Genomic DNA, 18956 nt, shown 5'->3' on the forward strand with positions numbered 1-18956 from the left:
TCAGAAAGAACTAGTTGCCAAGCACTGCCCACCTTGTCTGTTCAAGCATTCCCAGTAAAGAAACTAGTTTTACTTCCCTAGCAGAAAAGAGTTTAGTTGCACAAGAGTTCTTCAGTGAACTCCAAGATAATTTACCCCATACAGCTGCTATCCAACAAACACAACACATCCTGTAGTGACACACATAGTATGGAACAGGTTGAACAATACAAATTTCTAAGGCAGGTCCATGATACTGCTAACACAGCCACAAAACCATTGAAATGGGTGCAAACAGCAGAAGTTAATGCAACCTGTATTAACAAACACCAGGAGGAAAAGCACGCCAACATACCTCTGAACTCATGTTCAGTGTATATACACACATTAAAAAAGAAATAATTATCTTTCAAAAATCAGGATCCAAGTTTCATCTGTTTCAAGGAAATGTGCACAACTGCGAAGTCAAAGAACCACCATAACTGCTTACTGGCATAACTGCCAGAAATATGATCACCTCAACAGTTTGCAATTCAGAGATTAACCGACTTAAAAGTTTTAGGACAAATCACTACCCATTATCTTAGTGCAGCTACATTCTTTGTCAGAAGGTCACACTACCCACCCATATGTATCTCCAGTGGACCAAACCATGACATACTCATTGAAAGACTATTTGAGCCACCTTCCAGACAGTCTCAAGTCATCAAGAAATATTTCTTTCTGTAACCTCAAGTTAACTTTTAATAACGAACTCTGATTATTTGTCCAGTACAAGACAGGTGGCTTGACAGTGCTTTTTAAGATAACTAATCCTCCTCTGAGCACATTGCACACACAATTATGTTGGTGCATAACCAAGAGGGGGAACTACCAATTTCTCCCTTGATCAAATAGTTCCATACCTGAGACTCCCATCGTGCTACTCAGCTCAGTTATTACTCATTGAAAAAGAACAGCAAGAAACTTCTGAACCATTCCACAGGCAACACTTGTTTTCTCCCCTCCTACATAAACTGAAATGCTAAATACCAAATCTATTTGTAGCAGTCAAGATTAATTCTAACTGGCAAATCACTGAGAGGGTAAACTGATCTGCACATTTACCTAACCACTAATAATTATTCCTACTTATTAATTTGCTGTACCCCAAACGCAGAGAGTACTTAAGATAATAAAGTTTGATGCTTTCCTGGATGAACTCCCATGAGTACAAAAGAAATCAAAGATGAAACTACAAGAGCAACCAACCTCAATTTATAGCCACCTATGACAGCAGGGCTGTCCATCTTGGCTTTCATTCTGCACAGACCTCTTATAGCCTTTACCCTTAAAAGTAAAATTAACCCAAAAAGAAGATGACCCTTTGCTAAATATTCTTGAAGTTACACAAAACTGCAGTTCTCTGTATCAGCATAACAGAATACCAGAAGATGTCCCACAGACTCTAAGACTTCATCCTCCTGGATTTTATTGATGTTCCTGCCACCTGAAGAGGCTTACTCTGGTGGCATGAGACAGGAGGTCACCTTTAGAGATTACACACATGCCCAGCTTCAGAGAAAAGAAATCCCAAGAGTCAAACAGCCCAGCTCCCTTGATTGTACACCTACCAAACAGAGCATACCCACGTGAAGGCACATCTAATGCAACTTTCAGATTTTATCAGGGTGCAATTTGGATTGGTGATTGCTGGCACCACACACAGAACGGTGTCCCAGTACCTCAGCTCCATACAAACATTCAGGTTTATCTGTGATCACTATGAAGGCAATTGGTTTGGAAGATCATTACCAACCAGCTTTGTGCAGCTATACCTTGAAAAGTGACTCCATGAAAGTGGTATGAGGGTGAGGTAGGGAAGAAAGAGGAGTGTAGTGTTTATTTCCTTTTAACTTTCCATTCCATATGTGTTCAGTACCATGTCTGAACATGTTCAGACATTTTTTTCCCCTCACCACTTACCCTTACATTCCAAATACCTGTCCTACAAATTGGATCTGGGATCTGAAAATTAAACTAAATTCTTTCTTCCTCTTTCTTATGCACACAGAGTAATAAAGAGACTTTGCAATCCAAATTCTGCACTTGTGTACACCTGCGTTAACCCCATTGTCCTCAAATTATTCCCTTAACAATGGCTGTGGGTTTGTACAGGTGTTGAACAAGCCCTGTAATTGGAATTTAACAAACAATTCCAACTGCAGGGGGGGGGTGGAAAAAGAGCAAGAATTCAGCTCACTCTTTGTGGCATTAGCTAATGTGTTCAAGGAGCAAGAAAAACAAAAACAAATTTAAAAGGTATTTAGGCATGTACAGATGCTGCCAGTTTTCTACTCAGATCCACAGATCAGAGCAGTATCAGAGAGTGTAAATGAAAACCTTTTGCTTCTCATTTGTACCATCTTTCCAATATTCTCTTTAGCCTCCTTCATGGAGTATTTTGTTTCCAAAATAAACTTCATTAGCTCCCCCTTGGGATGACAAATTTAGGTCAAAATCCTACAAGCCCAAATGTACAGACCCAGCTGGGGTGAGGACAATTCTTCAGAGGGTTGACATAGAGGCGAGCTCGAGACATGTGCAGGATTGCAGCTGTATCCACACCACCAGCTCCCAGGAAGGGAAGCACCTCCAAACCACTTACTGACACATTAAGAAATAACCCAAGTGGGAAACAGAATAGCAAGACAAGGCCAGGAAGAAAAGTGGGATTGAGGGAATGCCACATAAGACGACATTAGCTGCTCTGCTTTACCACCTCAACTAAATTCAACTGCTGCTTTCTAGGCTGAGCTAGATTTTACATAGTTGCAAAATCAAAACAAAGCTTTCTGCTGCTGTCATGAGCTCCTGCTTGTAGCCATGACTTAAAAGCAGCTTCTTCCAGCCCTCTCTCTCCAAGTACCAAGCCACGGCCAGGACATCGACTGCACATGTAGTTAGGCTTTGTTGTGATGAATAACCTGGTCATAACAGGAAAGGTTATCCAGCTGGCAAACGAAAGAGATCAGTGACTTTATAGGGTCAGCAATTACTCCTTAGTGATGTAGAATTACTACAGAGCACTCATTACTGAAGAGATGCCAGTTACTGACAAATTACCAAACTGAGAAATTAATTACCAGCTTAGAAAATAATGCACAAGGGATAGAACTGAGAAAGCCACGTTCAAGAGAAGTCCATAATTTGCAACAAGTACATTCTCATCAACAATTAGTCCTGGTACAATTAGTATCACACTGGGTACTCTTTCAGGATGGCAGACATCACAACTGGTCTGCAAACCATCACTGGTTGAGACAAAACAGCATCGTCTAAAAATGAAGACATTGTTCAACCTTACCGTGACATTGCCCAACACACAAACCCAACTCTGTGCTCCAACACTGCATAAGCGATTCAGCATTACTGCCAGAAAAAACATCGTCTCCCATCTCCTTGTGCCTACAAGACAACTTCTATGGATTCAGAAAACCTTCCTGTGTTCACACACTATGATGACAGACAAGGCAAGTGAACTAGGGCAACACATACTCCAAGGAAGCACACACAGATGTGTACTTTGTTGAACAACAACAGGCGTTTTTGCAATGCAAACTCCAAGACAAGCTATTTTTACACAACTTTTTCATGCTAGGAGCTGACTGTATGGGAAGGGGGGAAAAAAAGAAAAAAAAATCTGTTTTTTGCTAAAATATATCTAGCCAAATTCATCATCATCATCATCCAAGGGAAAATAATTGAAGGGGGTAGAGATGGAAAATAATTCATAAAAAAACTCTATACAAAACTGCACATGACCTCTGGGCTACAATTTTCACAGCTGGGAGTATTTATTAGCTTTAACAATGTTTCTGTAACCAGCAAGGCCTTCCTTTTTCCCTCTGGTCCGTATTTTAGCAAGCCAGTGCAGATGATGGCTGGTCCCAGGTCTTCAGGAAAGAGGAAGAGAGGATGATTAGACATACAACACTGAAAGGGTCCCAACAAAATGCCTATCCAGCTATGCCATGGGCCTTAAAGGCAACCTGATACAGAGAAACACAAAACAGAGCAAAGACATCAGCCTAAAGGGCTTCTCTCTCTCTGCATTCAGATGTAGTGGTGAACAAAGGGAAAAAGCATTAACACTGACAAAGTGATTAAGTAAATTAACCAATGTTGCTACCTCCAAAGCTTTACAAAGCAGAGATCCTGTATTAGTTCAGGAAGAGCAAATAAAAGGCAATCACAAAACCTAAATGGCTAAGAAAATGGACATCAAAATTACAATCTCTGCATTTTGGACAACTGAAGAAAATCAAGAACCTCAGTATTTTCTTTTCTTTAAAAGTACAGGTGTAAAAGAAATTTAGTAGTCACATTTTCTTCCATGGGGAAAAAGCACCCAAGCTGCTCAATCCCTCATTCACTCTGACTTTTCTGTGTGGCATCTGACCCAAAGGAGCTCAAATCAAGACCTTCAGACACATCTGTGTCACACACAGCAGCAATTCTTATTTTTACAGTTTTACTTGGTAATCCATGAGCCTGATCCTTCTCCTAGTAAAAGCAGTGGTGAAACTCCAGCCAGTTCAATAGTTCTGGACAGACCTTGCAGTGGCAAGAAGATAAACTTCAAGAGTCCAAGCCTTATTCATTCACTTTTCTTGCTCCCACAAGTAATCCTATTAAAAATAATGGGACTGCTCCTAAGAGTCAAAGATGTGGGATCAAATAAAAGGAGAAACTGACTGAGAAATATTTAGGGGTCCCCCTCCAGCAGAGCACAAGCACATTCCCCAAAGCATCCTCTTATTTCTGTATACTAAATTAGACCACAAAAAACAAACAAACAAACAAAAAGGCAAAAAAGCAAAATGCCTGAAAATGTCATTTGAGGCAGAAAAAAGAAAACTCTTTCTTCTTTTAAAACAAAGGCAATCAAACGATAAGTAGCTGAAAATGTGGCCACACACACACACACTCCTTCATATACACATACATACACAGAGGCAGTTCATCAGAAGTGAATCAGAGAGAGAAAGATGAATTTGAACCCTTTATCCCCTGTCCTTTATAAAGGCTGCCACTCAGTAAACGGAGATTGCTCTAATTACTGTGACAATTCTGCACCCCGTTCAAACAACTTTTGTGTTCTGGACAGGTTTCTCTGCGAGTTTGAAATTCTTGGCCTGAGAACCACTCTTGTCTAAAAGAGGTTTCTCGTTGCAAGCGCAGAATGCAACACTAACAAGTTGTCCCTCTTTTCAGCTCCTTTCATTCTCCTCTTTTCCAATTGCCTGATTCAGAGCTTAATGGAAACTTGTCAAGGCTTTTCTTCCCACAAACCCTGTAGAGCCCCAAGGCAATCTGTGCACAGAGTAACCACAGGAATCCCATATTGTCAATTAAAATTGAATAGACACCTGATAACCGAGTACACATTCACAAATAATATACATCCCATGCATGTACACAGATGTGCCCACCTAACCAGTTCCAAACCTGTGCTCAGGCACACCAACACGCCAATCCCCATTTACAACCCACCCAGCTACACCCAGGTTCTAGTTTTCATTTTTTCATTTCATATTTATGAAATTTCATTTCATATTTATGAAATTAAAAACAAAGTACTTTCAAGTAGTGTAGTTGAGCAACCGATTTCAATGGAAAATAAACTACCCACATATACCAGGCATTTGGCCTTTAATAACCCTGAGGATTGTAAAGATATTTAGCTGCTCTCCAGATAAAATAAGCTTTGTGGATATTCTTTACACAGTACTTTTGTGACCAGTACAGTAGTTACATTTGTGACTAGCTCCTGTAAAGTACTCTGTTTGTTTGTTTGTTTGGGTGTTTATTTTTATGGGGTTTGGGGTTTTTGGTTGGTTAGTTTTGGCTTTTTGGTTGTTGTTTTTGGTTTTTGTTCAACTGATACAAACATGTTTTAAGCCACGTTTAATAACTAAGAAAATAATTAAGAAAAAGCCCACAGGGGAACGTAACAGGGATTAAACTAAACTGAGACATTTGCTTAGTAACAATAAAAATCTCCAAAACTTGACTTCCAAAGAGACAACTATCATCTGTAGCTCCTTTCAGAGGGAGAAAATCTTCCTCACAATGTCCTAGAGAAAACAAAGGTAGAAACACTGATTGCCATCTTATTCTTCTGATGTGTTCATCAAGGTCATATCTTCCTCTGGATTCTTTAATGCTTGCAAGCATTTATAATAGTGTAATTTCAATAGCGGTCTGCTAAGCCTAAGCGTAGACCAATGTAGCATCTTATAAGCCATCTTCCAGACCTTGCCTATGTCAGAGTAGTGGCTTTATATGATTTTATTATCTCTTAAATCCAATTTAAATAAAGCAAACCTCTTGCTGTGTATTCTCCTAAACCAGTTCACTCATTTAACCACACCAAAATTATTCTGGCTAAAGTTTAAAGCAGTTGCAAGAGAGCCTTTATTTAAACATCTGCATCAGTTAAAAACAGAAATCAATGTAGTGGTTTGTCTCTAGAATAGAAAAGCCTATAGCCTCAGACTTTTCCAGATCATTAAGGAATCACTAACTCCACTGGGAGCTTGGATGTTCCCAGATCGGTACACCCCCAACTATTCTTGCTCTATTTTTCCCTTTCTTAAAATAAATTATTTGCTTCTATTGTATCATCCAAGAATATCTCACATTCCCCAAAAAGTCTCTTTGCAGCATTTCCAGTTTGGCATTTACTATTACTTCCCTCATCCTCCTTTTGGATTTTTTTTGGTGTCTCATTTGCATCATCATCATTGGTGAATTAAAAAGCAGAGACTGATTTTGTTGTATTCAGCATCTTTCACACCACTGACACTCTGGAGAGCCCTACAAAGCCATGAGATAGATACTGGTTGAGCACAATTATATATTCATACTTTGTAGCCATTAGGCTTCCCACAAAGCCTAGGGCATTAAAACCTGTTCTGCCAAGAGGGGAAAAACAGTTAGGCAGGACTAACTGTATCAGTAAGACTAACAAAATGGTTATGAGACCTTTAACGCAACAGAGTCTCTCTCCTGAATTCAGGCTCTCTTCATGACCTGTAGGAGGTTGGTACCCAAAGCATCTACCCTAAAAAGAAGCTGCCCTCCTATCCTTGCCTTCCTCACACTTCCATCAGCAAGCAGCAAGACCGTTTCAAACAACACAAATCCATTCTCTGCTCGCCAAAGCAAACTTGTCTCCTACAATTTCTACCATTTTCCTGTCATCATTTCTTCTTCGCTGAAACCAGCTGCATATGAGTCAGAGAGCAATCATTAACTTTTACAACTTCCATACAAATCCACCTACTCATATTAGAAATGCAGTATTGACAGGCAACACAGCCTCAGACCAAATCCCGATCCTGCCAGGGTGCTCTGCACTTCTGTGGGAAAGTCAGATACTGCAGAAGCAGGAGCTCATTTAAGAAAGGACCATTGGAAACTTTTTTATGTTTTTTTCCAAGAGTGAAGGACACCACAGAAGCAGCAATATATCAATGTGACATTTAGTTGAGTTTGGCTTTTTCAATATCTTTACCCACTTTTGAAGAAGTTGGCCATTGGTTCAAGACACACGGGGCCTGATCCAAAGCCCTTGGTTATTAATAGAAGCTTTTTTCCACTAACTTCGATGGATCTTGGACCAAGCCCAAGGAAGACAAGATTTCACAGCAGTAAGAGTGACACACATTCTCCACATTCAAAAAAAACAACAATATATAGCATGTATGATGTCAATCTGTAGAGCATAGTTTTGTTTGTGCTCTGTTTTTTTTTTTTTTTTAATAGGCTCTAGGCTGCGGGATTAATGTACCCAACAAGTCTCTCCTAGATTCGAAAGAATTATGTGCAGCTCCAAAATGTCATGGTGAAATACAATATTCCCACTATTTCCCCCAATCAGAATATAGAGGTATCCTTCACCACAACTTTTCCTGTAAGAAGTTGCTGCAGCCACACTTTGAAGTGTCCCACCATTATAAACTCCTCTAGTAACCTCTACAACATTACCCATGATGAATTAATTTGTATTAATACGGCTATCACGCCCATGTCCATTGGAACCCATTGTTCTGCAGCATTAATGAAAACCTCACCAAGTGAAGCAGCGTGGTACCCCTGTATTTAAAAAAGTTTAAAATAAATATATTTAAATGAAATTGTTATTATCTTTAGTACATCATAATTGGCACAGCAAGCAGAAACCCAGTTATCTTCTCGGTATGTATTTATAGCATCACCCTTCCCCATTCATTCCACATTTTCTTAAGAGAATCTGCTGTACCCTACATCTGCAATTCATTGACTTTACAATTTACCACATGTTGAGATGGAGAGGTCTCAGCTCCATTTGAATCACTGCACAAATATGCAAGTGATTTATCGTTTTAAAACTGAAGACTGCAGAAGAACGACTCCACTTTTCCTGAACATTACTCCTTCTGGCAGACCATGAACAATTACAGTGCGTACTAATTAAGCTCTGTAAATGTGCTGTGCCCTGCTAATGCCTACCAGGCCTCAAATTTAGTTGCATGAAGCCAAACTTCAGCCAGCAACTTAACTCATTCAGCACTGCCCGGTTGCCTGAGCATGACCCCACGAAGAATAAGGGTCGAGGGTTTAGCCAACCTAAAACAAAGACGCGAGACTGAACAGATTTTGCCAGAAAGAATAGGAGCAGGGGGAGATGCTAGAGCGGGTGGGAAGCATCTTGGGAATCAGAGGAACATCCTTGTTGATAACCTGTTAAAAAGGTACAATAGTACACCAGCTTTGCAGCACAGTGCCAGGGGATTTGGATCTGTCCACAGGGACTAATAAGTCACAGCGTTCCATTGATTAGGGAAATGCATAAAACCTTTAACAAAACTGTACAGCTATTTGTGGAAGAGCCAAATTGACAGTCTCCTCTCTTTTTTCTAAGTCAGGTTTTACATGGCTCACAGAAGAAAAACATATGGGTGAAGGAGTGCAGCTTTCCACCACACACACAACCCTGCCTTTTTCTTAAATTAGTCTCCAAGCACAACAGTAACCCATAGGGAACCCAAAATCAACTGCTGGGGAAATTAAAGCTAAAAGTAATACCTAGGCATATTTGAGTAATCACATTATCTTGTTAAAACACACATACCCCTAGCACAGACAAGACAGCAGCACTTCAAATCTAACTGTCCACTCTAGGAAAGTGTGTTTAATGGGGAGTAAGCTGAGAATAACGAGCTTTGCTGAGTGAAGCAGTATTTCTCCTTGGGCCCCAGACTTTCCTGACACTTAAGAGTCAATCCCCAAATCCCAAGCTTCCCCTCCAACCATCCGTTCAAATACTGGCGGGTTCCCCCCTCCTCAAGTTTCTACGATTTCTCCTCACGTTCCAACATCCCTCCTTTGTCCTCCAATTACTCTCCAGTGATTCCGCTCTCTCCCTGCCTCCCCCCTCTCCCTGCCTCCCCCCAGTTACCTCTATCCTAAAACACCACCTTCAGCACATCCTCCCTGCACCCCTCACCTCTCCACACTAACCTACAGTCCATCCCACATCATCTCCCTTCCAGCAGGACACAGTGCTTCTCCCCCAAAAACACTTCTAACCTCAACACCTTCATTCATTCAGTGCATGTTTTCCCTCAACGTGGGCTGCTGCTGCTGCTTTTTAAGAGGCCCTGGTTTATACACAGAAAACAGTCTAATAAATATATTTCCACCTTTTGTATAAAACCTGACACTATTTTTATTTTTCTTCCCCTCCCCAGGCTCAGTGATACATGAGAAAATTAAAGGACGTTTCCAGGTGTCATCTGTCTTTAAATGTTTGCTTGTGTCGGTATCTAGGAAATACTGCACAATGCTGCTGAGTCCTCTCTGACAGACCCGAGCTGTGCTCAACTTCTTCCCTCAGCCCAGTTGCATCACCCACAGCCCAGCCTTTACAGCACTGCAAGCGTTAATTAAAAAAAAAAAAAAAAAAAAAAAGCACAAACACAACCCAGCAGTTGAGAGGAGGCGCAGAAATACTCTTCACTTTTGGGTGTGGAGAGAGAGGATTTCCATATATCCCCCCACGCACACCCCCAGCACCACACTCCATCTCTCATTGCTCATAATTAGTGAAAGAAATTTGACCCACTGCCAGTGTCTGTGGACCTTGGATATTATAAGGCCAGCGTGGCGTCAAATATCTTAACATTCATAAGTGTTATAGGCTGTAAATAAACCCCGTGGATTTATGACCCTGCAGTGCTTGCCAGCAAACGACTGTGGCACATTTCTTTCAGCAGACCTGTCGAGGTGCAAGTTTGCTTTTGGTTGTAAAATTAACCATTTCCTTCACAAATGTGCCCAATTAGAAGTCAAAGTTTTAAGGCTTACTTACATATTTGCCAGGACACAGTACTGAGGAGACGCCTGAGGAACAGTGCTTTAAACTTCCCCCTAAACCTCACAACCCTCCCCCCATGCAAAACTTCTCACAACAGCCCCAGTGTAAGAGCAAAGTGTCTGATTTCACACACACACAAAACACAACCTGATAAAATAACCCAAACTGACAACCCAGCCTTTTTTATATTTATATGTGCCTGTGGCCAACCCTCATTTTTGGCTGCTCTGAGGCTGGGGGGAAGCAGGCATCTCCCACCGGGCTGTGCCTGGAGAAGGATCTCCTCCCTTCCCCCAGGATAATGTCATCTGCTTCCTGTGTAGGAGAGCATTTGCTAAATCCAGGTTGTCTCATGCTTAACTGCCAATAATCCAACTTCCACATAACTCCCAGACAGCTGGGAAAAGGTCCTCAGAGTTTTTAGTCATGGTACAGAAACACACGTCCACACAAAAACTCTGCAGCTGTCCTTTTTCTCTACACCACATTTTTTATCTGATTTTGGGGCCCAGTCATGAAAGTCTTGACAAATTTAAAACATTTTTACCTGCATTTGGTTTACAAGCTCCACTGAAATCTGCAACATACACCTTCCCCCTCCCTCCATCTTCAGCTGACAAATCAGCATATATTTGGTTGAATAAAAAATGAAAATGGAGGGAGAAAAAAAAAAAAACAAAAAACACAAAAACACAAACTACTCTACTCAACATCATCAGATCATGTATGAATGCATTCAAAAAACCTGGAAAGGCATCTACTGTATTTCATATTTTTTTCAGTACAGATCAGCCACTGTTGCACCTATTAAAATTGTTCGATTTCCAAAGCAAATATTATTTTTAATGAAGTGCAGTCCTGCAATTATCCTGCACACTCAAGTAACAGTACTGCATTATATTGTTTTGCAGGGTCCCAGAAACATGAAACTTCTTCTCTAACTAATTTTCATAGCCCCCTAAAGAGAAGCTGATTGACTAAGCAATGCAGCATTTGCTCCAGAATGAAATCTTATCAGGGAAAGAAAAAAAAAGAAAAAAAAAAAAAGAAGAATTAAAAATAAGTCAGCTTCTTTACCATAAATAATAAACAAACAAGGTCTGTTTGCTACTGTGTATCAGCTATGCTAATGCAATAGCAGAATGATTCAGCAATCTACCTAATTAATCACAAAGAAAGTTTCTTTATGGAGGTTCCATTTGATTTATACCACAGGACCATCAGTTCTTATTTAATAGCTTTTTATTACACAAGTCCAGAAACTGTATTAAAAGCAACTCAATTTTTTTCTTTTTTTAAGAAAAAGAAAGTGACTAATTCCCTCCCCACTGAACAACCATGTATCATGAAGTGCTGAGATATTACGTTGTATCTACAATATTAAACTAGTTGGTGGACGTTAATTCTATAATCCATGCTGCAGACATTAAACCTCGACCATAAAGATTACTAAAGAATTAATACTGTCACATCGAGACTGAAACCTTAACATGCCAGCCATAAATATTTCTGAGGGAGATGAAAAACAATTAGCATAAATACCAAAGAAGGGCAAGAACACCTGTTCTTTTTCAGTGCGATAAGCATTTTATTGTTCTCTATTTAAAATGTAATGACCTGTGTAATTACAGTAATATTACATTGTATTGTAAGGGCTTGGAATGTCACACTTTGAAAAGTGTTGTCAAAACAATTGGAGGGAGGGGAAAAAAAGGACCACCATTAACCCTTCACACCCCAGGGGCTACAGCTTTTGTATCAGGAAGGATTATGTTGTTTGATTTAGTAGATAAAGGAAAACATCCATTTGTCAAGTCAATTAAAGAAAAAAAAAAAGTTTCTTCCTGAATGTAAAAATCTAGGCGAGGGGGCTGCCCTCCACCACAGCCATTGCCAACTCTCAAACTTCAGGACCAAACACAACCTTACTTCACAATCTCAATCAGCAAGCAGCAATTTAAGGGAAGGGAAGATGCAGAAGCACTAGTGAAAACACGAATATCTGCCAGCAGGGTTTCTCAAATTACAACGCATCTATTTGCTAACCAAAAGCACTAACTAAGCCCTAGATTTAAGGTGAAACTTAAATACATCACTTCTTCATTTTCCAACTCTGAAAGGAACACATTTTCCTTAATTATCCTTGACAGGCAGCTAGCCCAGTCCCTCTGCAAGCATAGATATGGAGCTGGCACTCTCAGATGCATTACTGCATTACTATTTGACTAGACCGCTACTTAATACACAGCTATTCTTAAAATCAATCCACAATATTCTACCAAAAGCAAGATTAACATGCCAAAAAGAAAAAATCTTCCAACTTTAAAAAATAAAACTATTCCTATCAAGCTTCATAAAGAGTTGACAGTATTTAAAGCATTATTCTTGCCATATTCATCATATGAAGCATCATAAAATCTGCTTAATTTTTCACATTCTTGAAGCAGCAAAGCAGAAATTGCTGCCGGCGAGTTTGCTCTCCAACAGACAATCACAGGTACATTTACAAAACACAGTAATCAACCTACACCCCCCAAATAAAACAAAAAGAAAAAAAAAACATGGAAAAAGAAAAAGCAAAAACCAGCAACAAAAAAACCACACCCACAGACCATTAAGATTCTCCAACAGCAAAAGGAAAGGAAAAGCAATTTTGCTACATATCTGCATCACCTCTTTACCTTGCATGCTCTATAACTCAATAAATATGGCTTCAAGTAAAATTATATAAATAAAAGTAAATTTCAGAGTTATGTAGAATCATCTATACCTTTTCAACCTGTATTAAAAAAAAAACACAAGAGAGAAAGATCTAGTTCATCATCTGGAATTCAAAGCTGGTACAGCAGAGAACTGGAATCCACCTAAAAACAGTGTGTGACAGAAAACAGCTATCCCGCTGAATCTTTATAATATGCTGCTCTCAGGCCTAAATAAACAACTTTAATTTCTCCCGACTATAATTAAGCGGCAGGCAAACAAACAAGCATACGGAATGTGAAAGAATAAGGTTAAGAAGATAGGAGAAGGTTGCTGGAGCCTGGATGTGGAAATAAGAAAACTGCCTATTGAGTGTGGAAATATCCTTTTAGAATCTATCTGATAACAGAAGCAGGCCACCTGCTATACCAACAATAAACCAACCTGTAATCTTTTGTACAGAACCTTCAATTCACACAAACCCAACATTCCTATGGAGGCCTTTTTAAGGAGGGTGGGGAGTGGGGGAGCAAGGGGAGGAAGAAATTTTCCAGAAAAGCTAACTGCTTAAGGATCCTATGTTCACATGCTAAGGAAAAAAGGATCTGGAATGAAGGTAATGAGGAAAAAAAAAATAAAGAACTGTAGCGGTTGTAAGAAAAACGCTTCAAGAAAAAAAAGCAGCAGAGGTGTGCTTCCTATTAGCTTGCACTGGGGAACAGTGGAATGCATTTAACGTGAAAAGGGGGAGGGAAAGAAAAAAAGAAAAGGAATATAAAGCTTCACAATTTATAACAAAGTGATTTGTAACAAAGATTGTTTTGCCATCTGGATCCCGGTGCTTATACAATTTGGAATTTATCACCATCATCCATATACATGGGGGCGACCTTATTCAAAAGAAAAAATATAATGCATTCAGCCCCTGAAATCTCCTCCCTATCATTACAATTGCAAACTGCAGTTACCCCTATGCTACTGTCCCAGAAATCACCTCCTCACAAGAAGAGCCCCACAAGCTACCAAAATAAATCCTGCCACAGCCCTAAATAACACACAAAGTCAAAAAACCTTCCTTACTGCCTCCCTGTTACTCTACATTTACTCATCGGTGGCTACTGATGATTTGAAAAGTGAAAACAAGTCTGACCCGATGTTTAATATTTTAATGCTTTCAAACACTTGTAGATCTGATACCCTGAAGTTGTCCAAGCCCTCAGTCATTAGTATGGCTTCAACATCTACCCAACAGTAGATCTATTATTGTAAATCGCTATCTCGTGTTACCGCAAGGGAAAAAAAAAAAAAAAAAAAAAAGGTGTACAAAAACATAGTGATGGTGGGGATGCTTCAGGTTTAGAAACGCCCCGAAGGAAAAAACAGCAAGGCTAAACCCATCAGGCATTTGGCAGTCCCAGTGGACTTTGCTATTTTAGCAAAAAGAATTGTAAAAACTCTTTAAAAAAGAAAAGAAAAGGTGACACTTGAGAAACCTGCTGTCAAAGCAGAGCACACCGTGGGTGACACTACGAGCGGAAAAACAGCTGAGATTTCCAAACCCAACAGCAGTCCACAAAGTTTCCTGAGATCCCAGATTAAAACTTGCTGTCTCTCCAGGCAGGGGTGTGCTTGCCTGCACTGCACCCGGGGGTTGGGGGGGAAGAAGAAAAAAAAAAAAGGCAAAAAACAACAACAAAAACCGGACGCTTGAAGCAAATTGTTTTTCTGCCAGCACACTTCCAGCAGGAATTTTGCTCGACTTGTTTGATTATTTTGTGTTGCTGCTGTTGTTATTACTCGAGCCAAGCGAGGCGATCTCTGTTTCCGGACTGAGCCCCTCTCCTCTGCCTAGCTCTAAACCCCAGCTTTACCCCCCGACCCTCTCAGCACCGCAAGGCACGCACGAAGACCGAGTCGCCTCGGGACTGATTCCCGCGGCAAAGACCCAGGTGAAGAGGGGCCCTGCCAACGCACCGGGCAGGGGTGCCGTGCCACAGCCCCCGCCGCGCCCAGGCCTCGCTCCCCGGCAGGCGGGGCGAGACTGTGGGCCGGCGGCGGGGCCGGCCGCGCTCAGGCTGGTCACAACTCGCGGCGCCCACGGGCGGTAGGGGACGTTACTCCGAGCCGGGGCACAATGAAATCGCCGCTTCCCGAGGCCGAGGGCAGGAGAGGGTTAAGGGGGAGGAAAGGGGAGGGGGAGCCGGCCCAGTCGCTACGGAGGAGGGCAGGAGGCGACTGATCACCATGGAAAACCGAGTTTGGAGGGAGCGGATCCCAGGCTCGGCCGGGAGAAAATACCCTCCCTCCCCAAGGAACGGGAGTGAAGGGGGGAAAGGAGGAGGAGGGGAAAAAAAAAAATCAACTCCTTGATTATTTCCAGTTTTGTTCTAAGGTTGGATGAGATGGTGTTTGGATGTGTTTTGGGTTTTGGTTTTTTTTTTTTTTTCCTCCCCACCTCACCCCCCTCCCCGGCAGGGGAGGTTACAAGGGTTCCAGAAAACGGCTCACAAAACTGAAAGTAAAAAAAAAAAAAGTAGAAAAAAAAAAAAGAAAGAGGAAAAAAAAAAAAGAAATATGGCGAAGTGTAAACAAACACCCTCCTGCCGCGGCCGGCGGAGTTTGGAAAGTTTGCGGCGCGGCGCGGGGGAGGGGGCCGCGGCCCGGGCCGAGCCAGGACGGGCGGGCGAACGGGGCAACGGGGAGCGAGGCAGCGGCGGGAGCAGGGGGGAACGGGGGGAGAAAAAGGAACGGAAGAGGAAATTAACAAAAAAAGGCACTTACCGTTCTCGCCGTCGGAGAGAGCGATCCATTGGGCAGATACGGGCTGCTGAGGTCGGGGATCATTATAAAGGGATAACCCGGGTATGGTGGGCCCTTAAACAACCCTCCATCTTGCCTCTTCGCAGCTAACATGGCGGGGGAGACACGAGCGAGAGCGGGGAAGGAAGGGGACAACAGTGGGAAAGACAAGGGAGAAGGAGAGGGGAAGAAGGAAAACTTTTGTTAGAGTGTGTCCCATAAAGAGGAGCCGGGCACCCGGCGGAGGGGCGGCGGGCGGTGCGGGACGAGCGGGCGGCAGTGCTGGCCGGGCCCGCCGTACTCACCTTCCTCTAAACTTTCCCGGGATTTATCTCTGAAAGTTTCGGACCGAGGCGGGGGCCGCCGTTCCGCCTGGGAGCAAGCCGGGGGTCGGCGTGGGGCAGTTGGTGGAAGGGGGTGGTGGAGTATGGGGGTGGGGGGGTGCGTAGAAAGGAAGAGGGGAGAAATAGAAGGCGAAGAAGAAGGGAAAGGTTGCGGGGAGAAGGTGGAAGGAGAAACAAACAGAACAAAACACAAGACATCGTTACAAGTTGGTGCCGCGGAGGAAAGTTGGGCGCCAGCGGGAGCGGGACCCGGTGCGGCGCCCCCGGCCGCGGCCCCGGCGAGGCAGCGCGGCCCCCGCCCGCCGCCCCGAAACGGCCCCGCGGGGGGCTTCCCCCGTACCTCCGAGTCTGAGGAGCTGTTTTGATTCGTTTCTGATTCATTGACGAGAGACGACTTGACATCAGCTAAATCCCTCTCGGCCGAGGAGTTCTCGGAGATCTTCTCTTCCTGCTCCCCTTCGTCTTTGAAAGAGATCAGTTCATCGTTGGCGCCCAGGTCGTCCCCTCCACCGCCGTTCAGCTGCGGCATTTTCCTCCTGGCTTACCCCACCAGCAGCAATTTTGCAAAAAGGGGAAGGGGAAAAAAAGAAGAAAAAAAAAAAAAAAGGGAGGGGGGAATGGGGAGGGGAAAAAGGAAAAAATAAGAGGGGAGGGGGGGGGGAAAGTTTGCACCAAAAAAAGAAGAGTCCAAGGTGAAAGTTTCTTTTTTTTCCCCTTCTCTTTCCTCCTGGGGAGGGGAAAAGAGGGAGGAGGAGGGGAGGGAAATCTCTTCTTTGCTCCTTTGCACCAGTGACTTTAGGCTTCTTCCTTTCCTTCTTCGGGATTTTCTCTTTCTTTCTTCCAGGGAGCTGGTCGGCGTGCACTGCGCGCACACGCACTCGCACCCGCGCACGCACTCGCGAAAAAATTAATAATAATAAAAAAATATATAGACCGGGGGGAGGGGGGAGGAGTGGGTGGGGGGGGCGCGGGGGGGGGGGGGAAGGGGGGAGGCAAAATAATGCAACAAACAAACCCAAGAAGTCAGCTGTAACGGGGGGGCAGCCGCCGCGGATATTGGGAGCCTGTGCAGCTCGGGTTTGAGTGAGTTGAAGTTGGACTGAGAGCTTTTCAGTTCAAAGGCGGCGCTGATTGACAGATAGAAAAGGGGGATCGAAATCCGGAGGAACGGAGAAGTCTGGGATCCGGGATTATTGACAGGGAGCGAGAAACACACCAGGCACTTAATGAGATGCAGGAGGGGGCGGGGGCTCCCCGGTGACGTCTGCATAAATAAACAGGTCTGGGGCGCGGGAGGGGGAGGAGGAGGAGGAGGGTGGGGGAAGTAGGAAACTAACAATGATCCTTTTTGGCATGGGAGCGGGAGGGCGAAGGGAGGGGGGCGGGCTGCGAGAGCCCCCGGCGGGGTGGGTCCGCGGCGGGAGTGGGGCGGGGCACAAACTGGGGGGCGGGGGGGCAGAAAAAAAAATAAAAATAAAAAAAATGTTTTAAAAAAATTACACAGTGGACCAGAGGGGAGTGAAGGAAAAAAACACCCAAACGAGTGGCCCTGGCTGGGCTCTTCGGAAAGCGCTAACTTTTACATACTGAGCATTAATAAACATGTCATCTCCGGGCAGTCCGGATTCTCCTGAAGGATGTGTGCCCTTATTATCTGTGTCCATGTGACTGCAGGGTGGTGGGGTGGGTGTTTTGTTGTTTTGGTTTTTTTTTTTTATTTAAACCGTTAACGTTTTTCTTGCCATTCGTTAGAAGTAAGAAACTCCGATCATAATAAACACTAGAATATAGTAAAAGCCTTTAAAAAAAAAAAAAAAAGCAGCACTCGGTTCTTGCATTTATTATGGTTATAACAGGCAGGATGAAAATGTGCGAGATCACTCGCTGAAGATCAGATATTTCCAAATTATCTTATAGTGAGGCATAATATTTTTTGGTCCTTGATGTAAATAAAAGAGGAGGAAAAGGAATGTGACTGCTCAGAAGTTAATTAGCATGGCAGGACGGAGAATCAAGGACTCCCAGACTTCAGAAGTGAAAAGTTGCGGTGGCGTAAACACCACGCTGGGCGAAATCAAAGTGAAAGCAGGCAGGTCCCGGGCGCGGGAGGGGAGGGGGGGAGCCGGGGGGTCCCGCCCGGCCACGGGGTCCCCGCAGTCAGCGGGGCCGCCCGCCCCATCTCCGGCCCGGGCGAGGGCTGCTGCTGCTCTGCGAGGCTGGGGACAGCGTCTGGGTAAAGTCACCAGCCAGAGCTCTGCCTGCACGGCAACAAAATGGGGAGCAGAATAATGCAGATGCAAGAAATGGCATCTGTTACCCGAATATAATGTGATGACGGGAAAGGGAAAACAAATTGATCTTCCAGCAGTGACAAATTGTAACAATGGACGAGTCAATTGGAAACTTTAACATGGGCAAGGAACAAAAGGAGGGGAGGGGGGAGGGATGCGAGGGAGGGGGAGGGGGGGGGGCAGACAGACAGTAATTTCAACGGGAATTAGTAAATTGTCTAATGGAGATGGTGTTTGAAAGCAAGGGACAGGCTGTACTAAATAATCCAAACATTCCTCCAGAAACCTAACCTGCAGCTCATTCTAAGGGCCATTCAGCACATAGGGTTTCCAAAACAAAGCCAATTTGTCATGCAATATTTAGGGAGTTTGGGGGCTTCAGCTAAACTGAATATATATATAAAAATAATAATACAGAGATCGACAAGGCTAACATGA

The 18956-nt window shown here is 43.2% G+C and overlaps 1 protein-coding gene across 8 annotated transcripts in view; it reads right to left on the reverse strand.

Annotated features, from left to right (window-relative positions):
• Nucleotides 1–16756, reverse strand: part of TCF7L2 (transcription factor 7 like 2) — a 177390-nt gene extending 160634 nt beyond the window's left edge. For all 8 annotated transcript variants that reach the window (XM_054382257.1, XM_054382256.1, XM_054382255.1 and 5 more), the window contains exons 1-3: nt 16568–16756; nt 16189–16255; nt 15866–15990 (exon numbers count right to left, since the gene is read on the reverse strand). In XM_054382257.1, the coding sequence (XP_054238232.1) occupies nt 15866–15990; nt 16189–16255; nt 16568–16756 (381 nt within the window). The remainder of the gene's footprint in view (nt 1–15865; nt 15991–16188; nt 16256–16567) is intronic.
• Between the last annotated feature and the right edge of the window lie 2200 nt (nt 16757–18956).

Source organism: Indicator indicator, chromosome 7 (genome assembly GCF_027791375.1).
Source record: "Indicator indicator isolate 239-I01 chromosome 7, UM_Iind_1.1, whole genome shotgun sequence".
In the NCBI taxonomy this organism is placed as follows: domain Eukaryota; kingdom Metazoa; phylum Chordata; class Aves; order Piciformes; family Indicatoridae; genus Indicator; species Indicator indicator.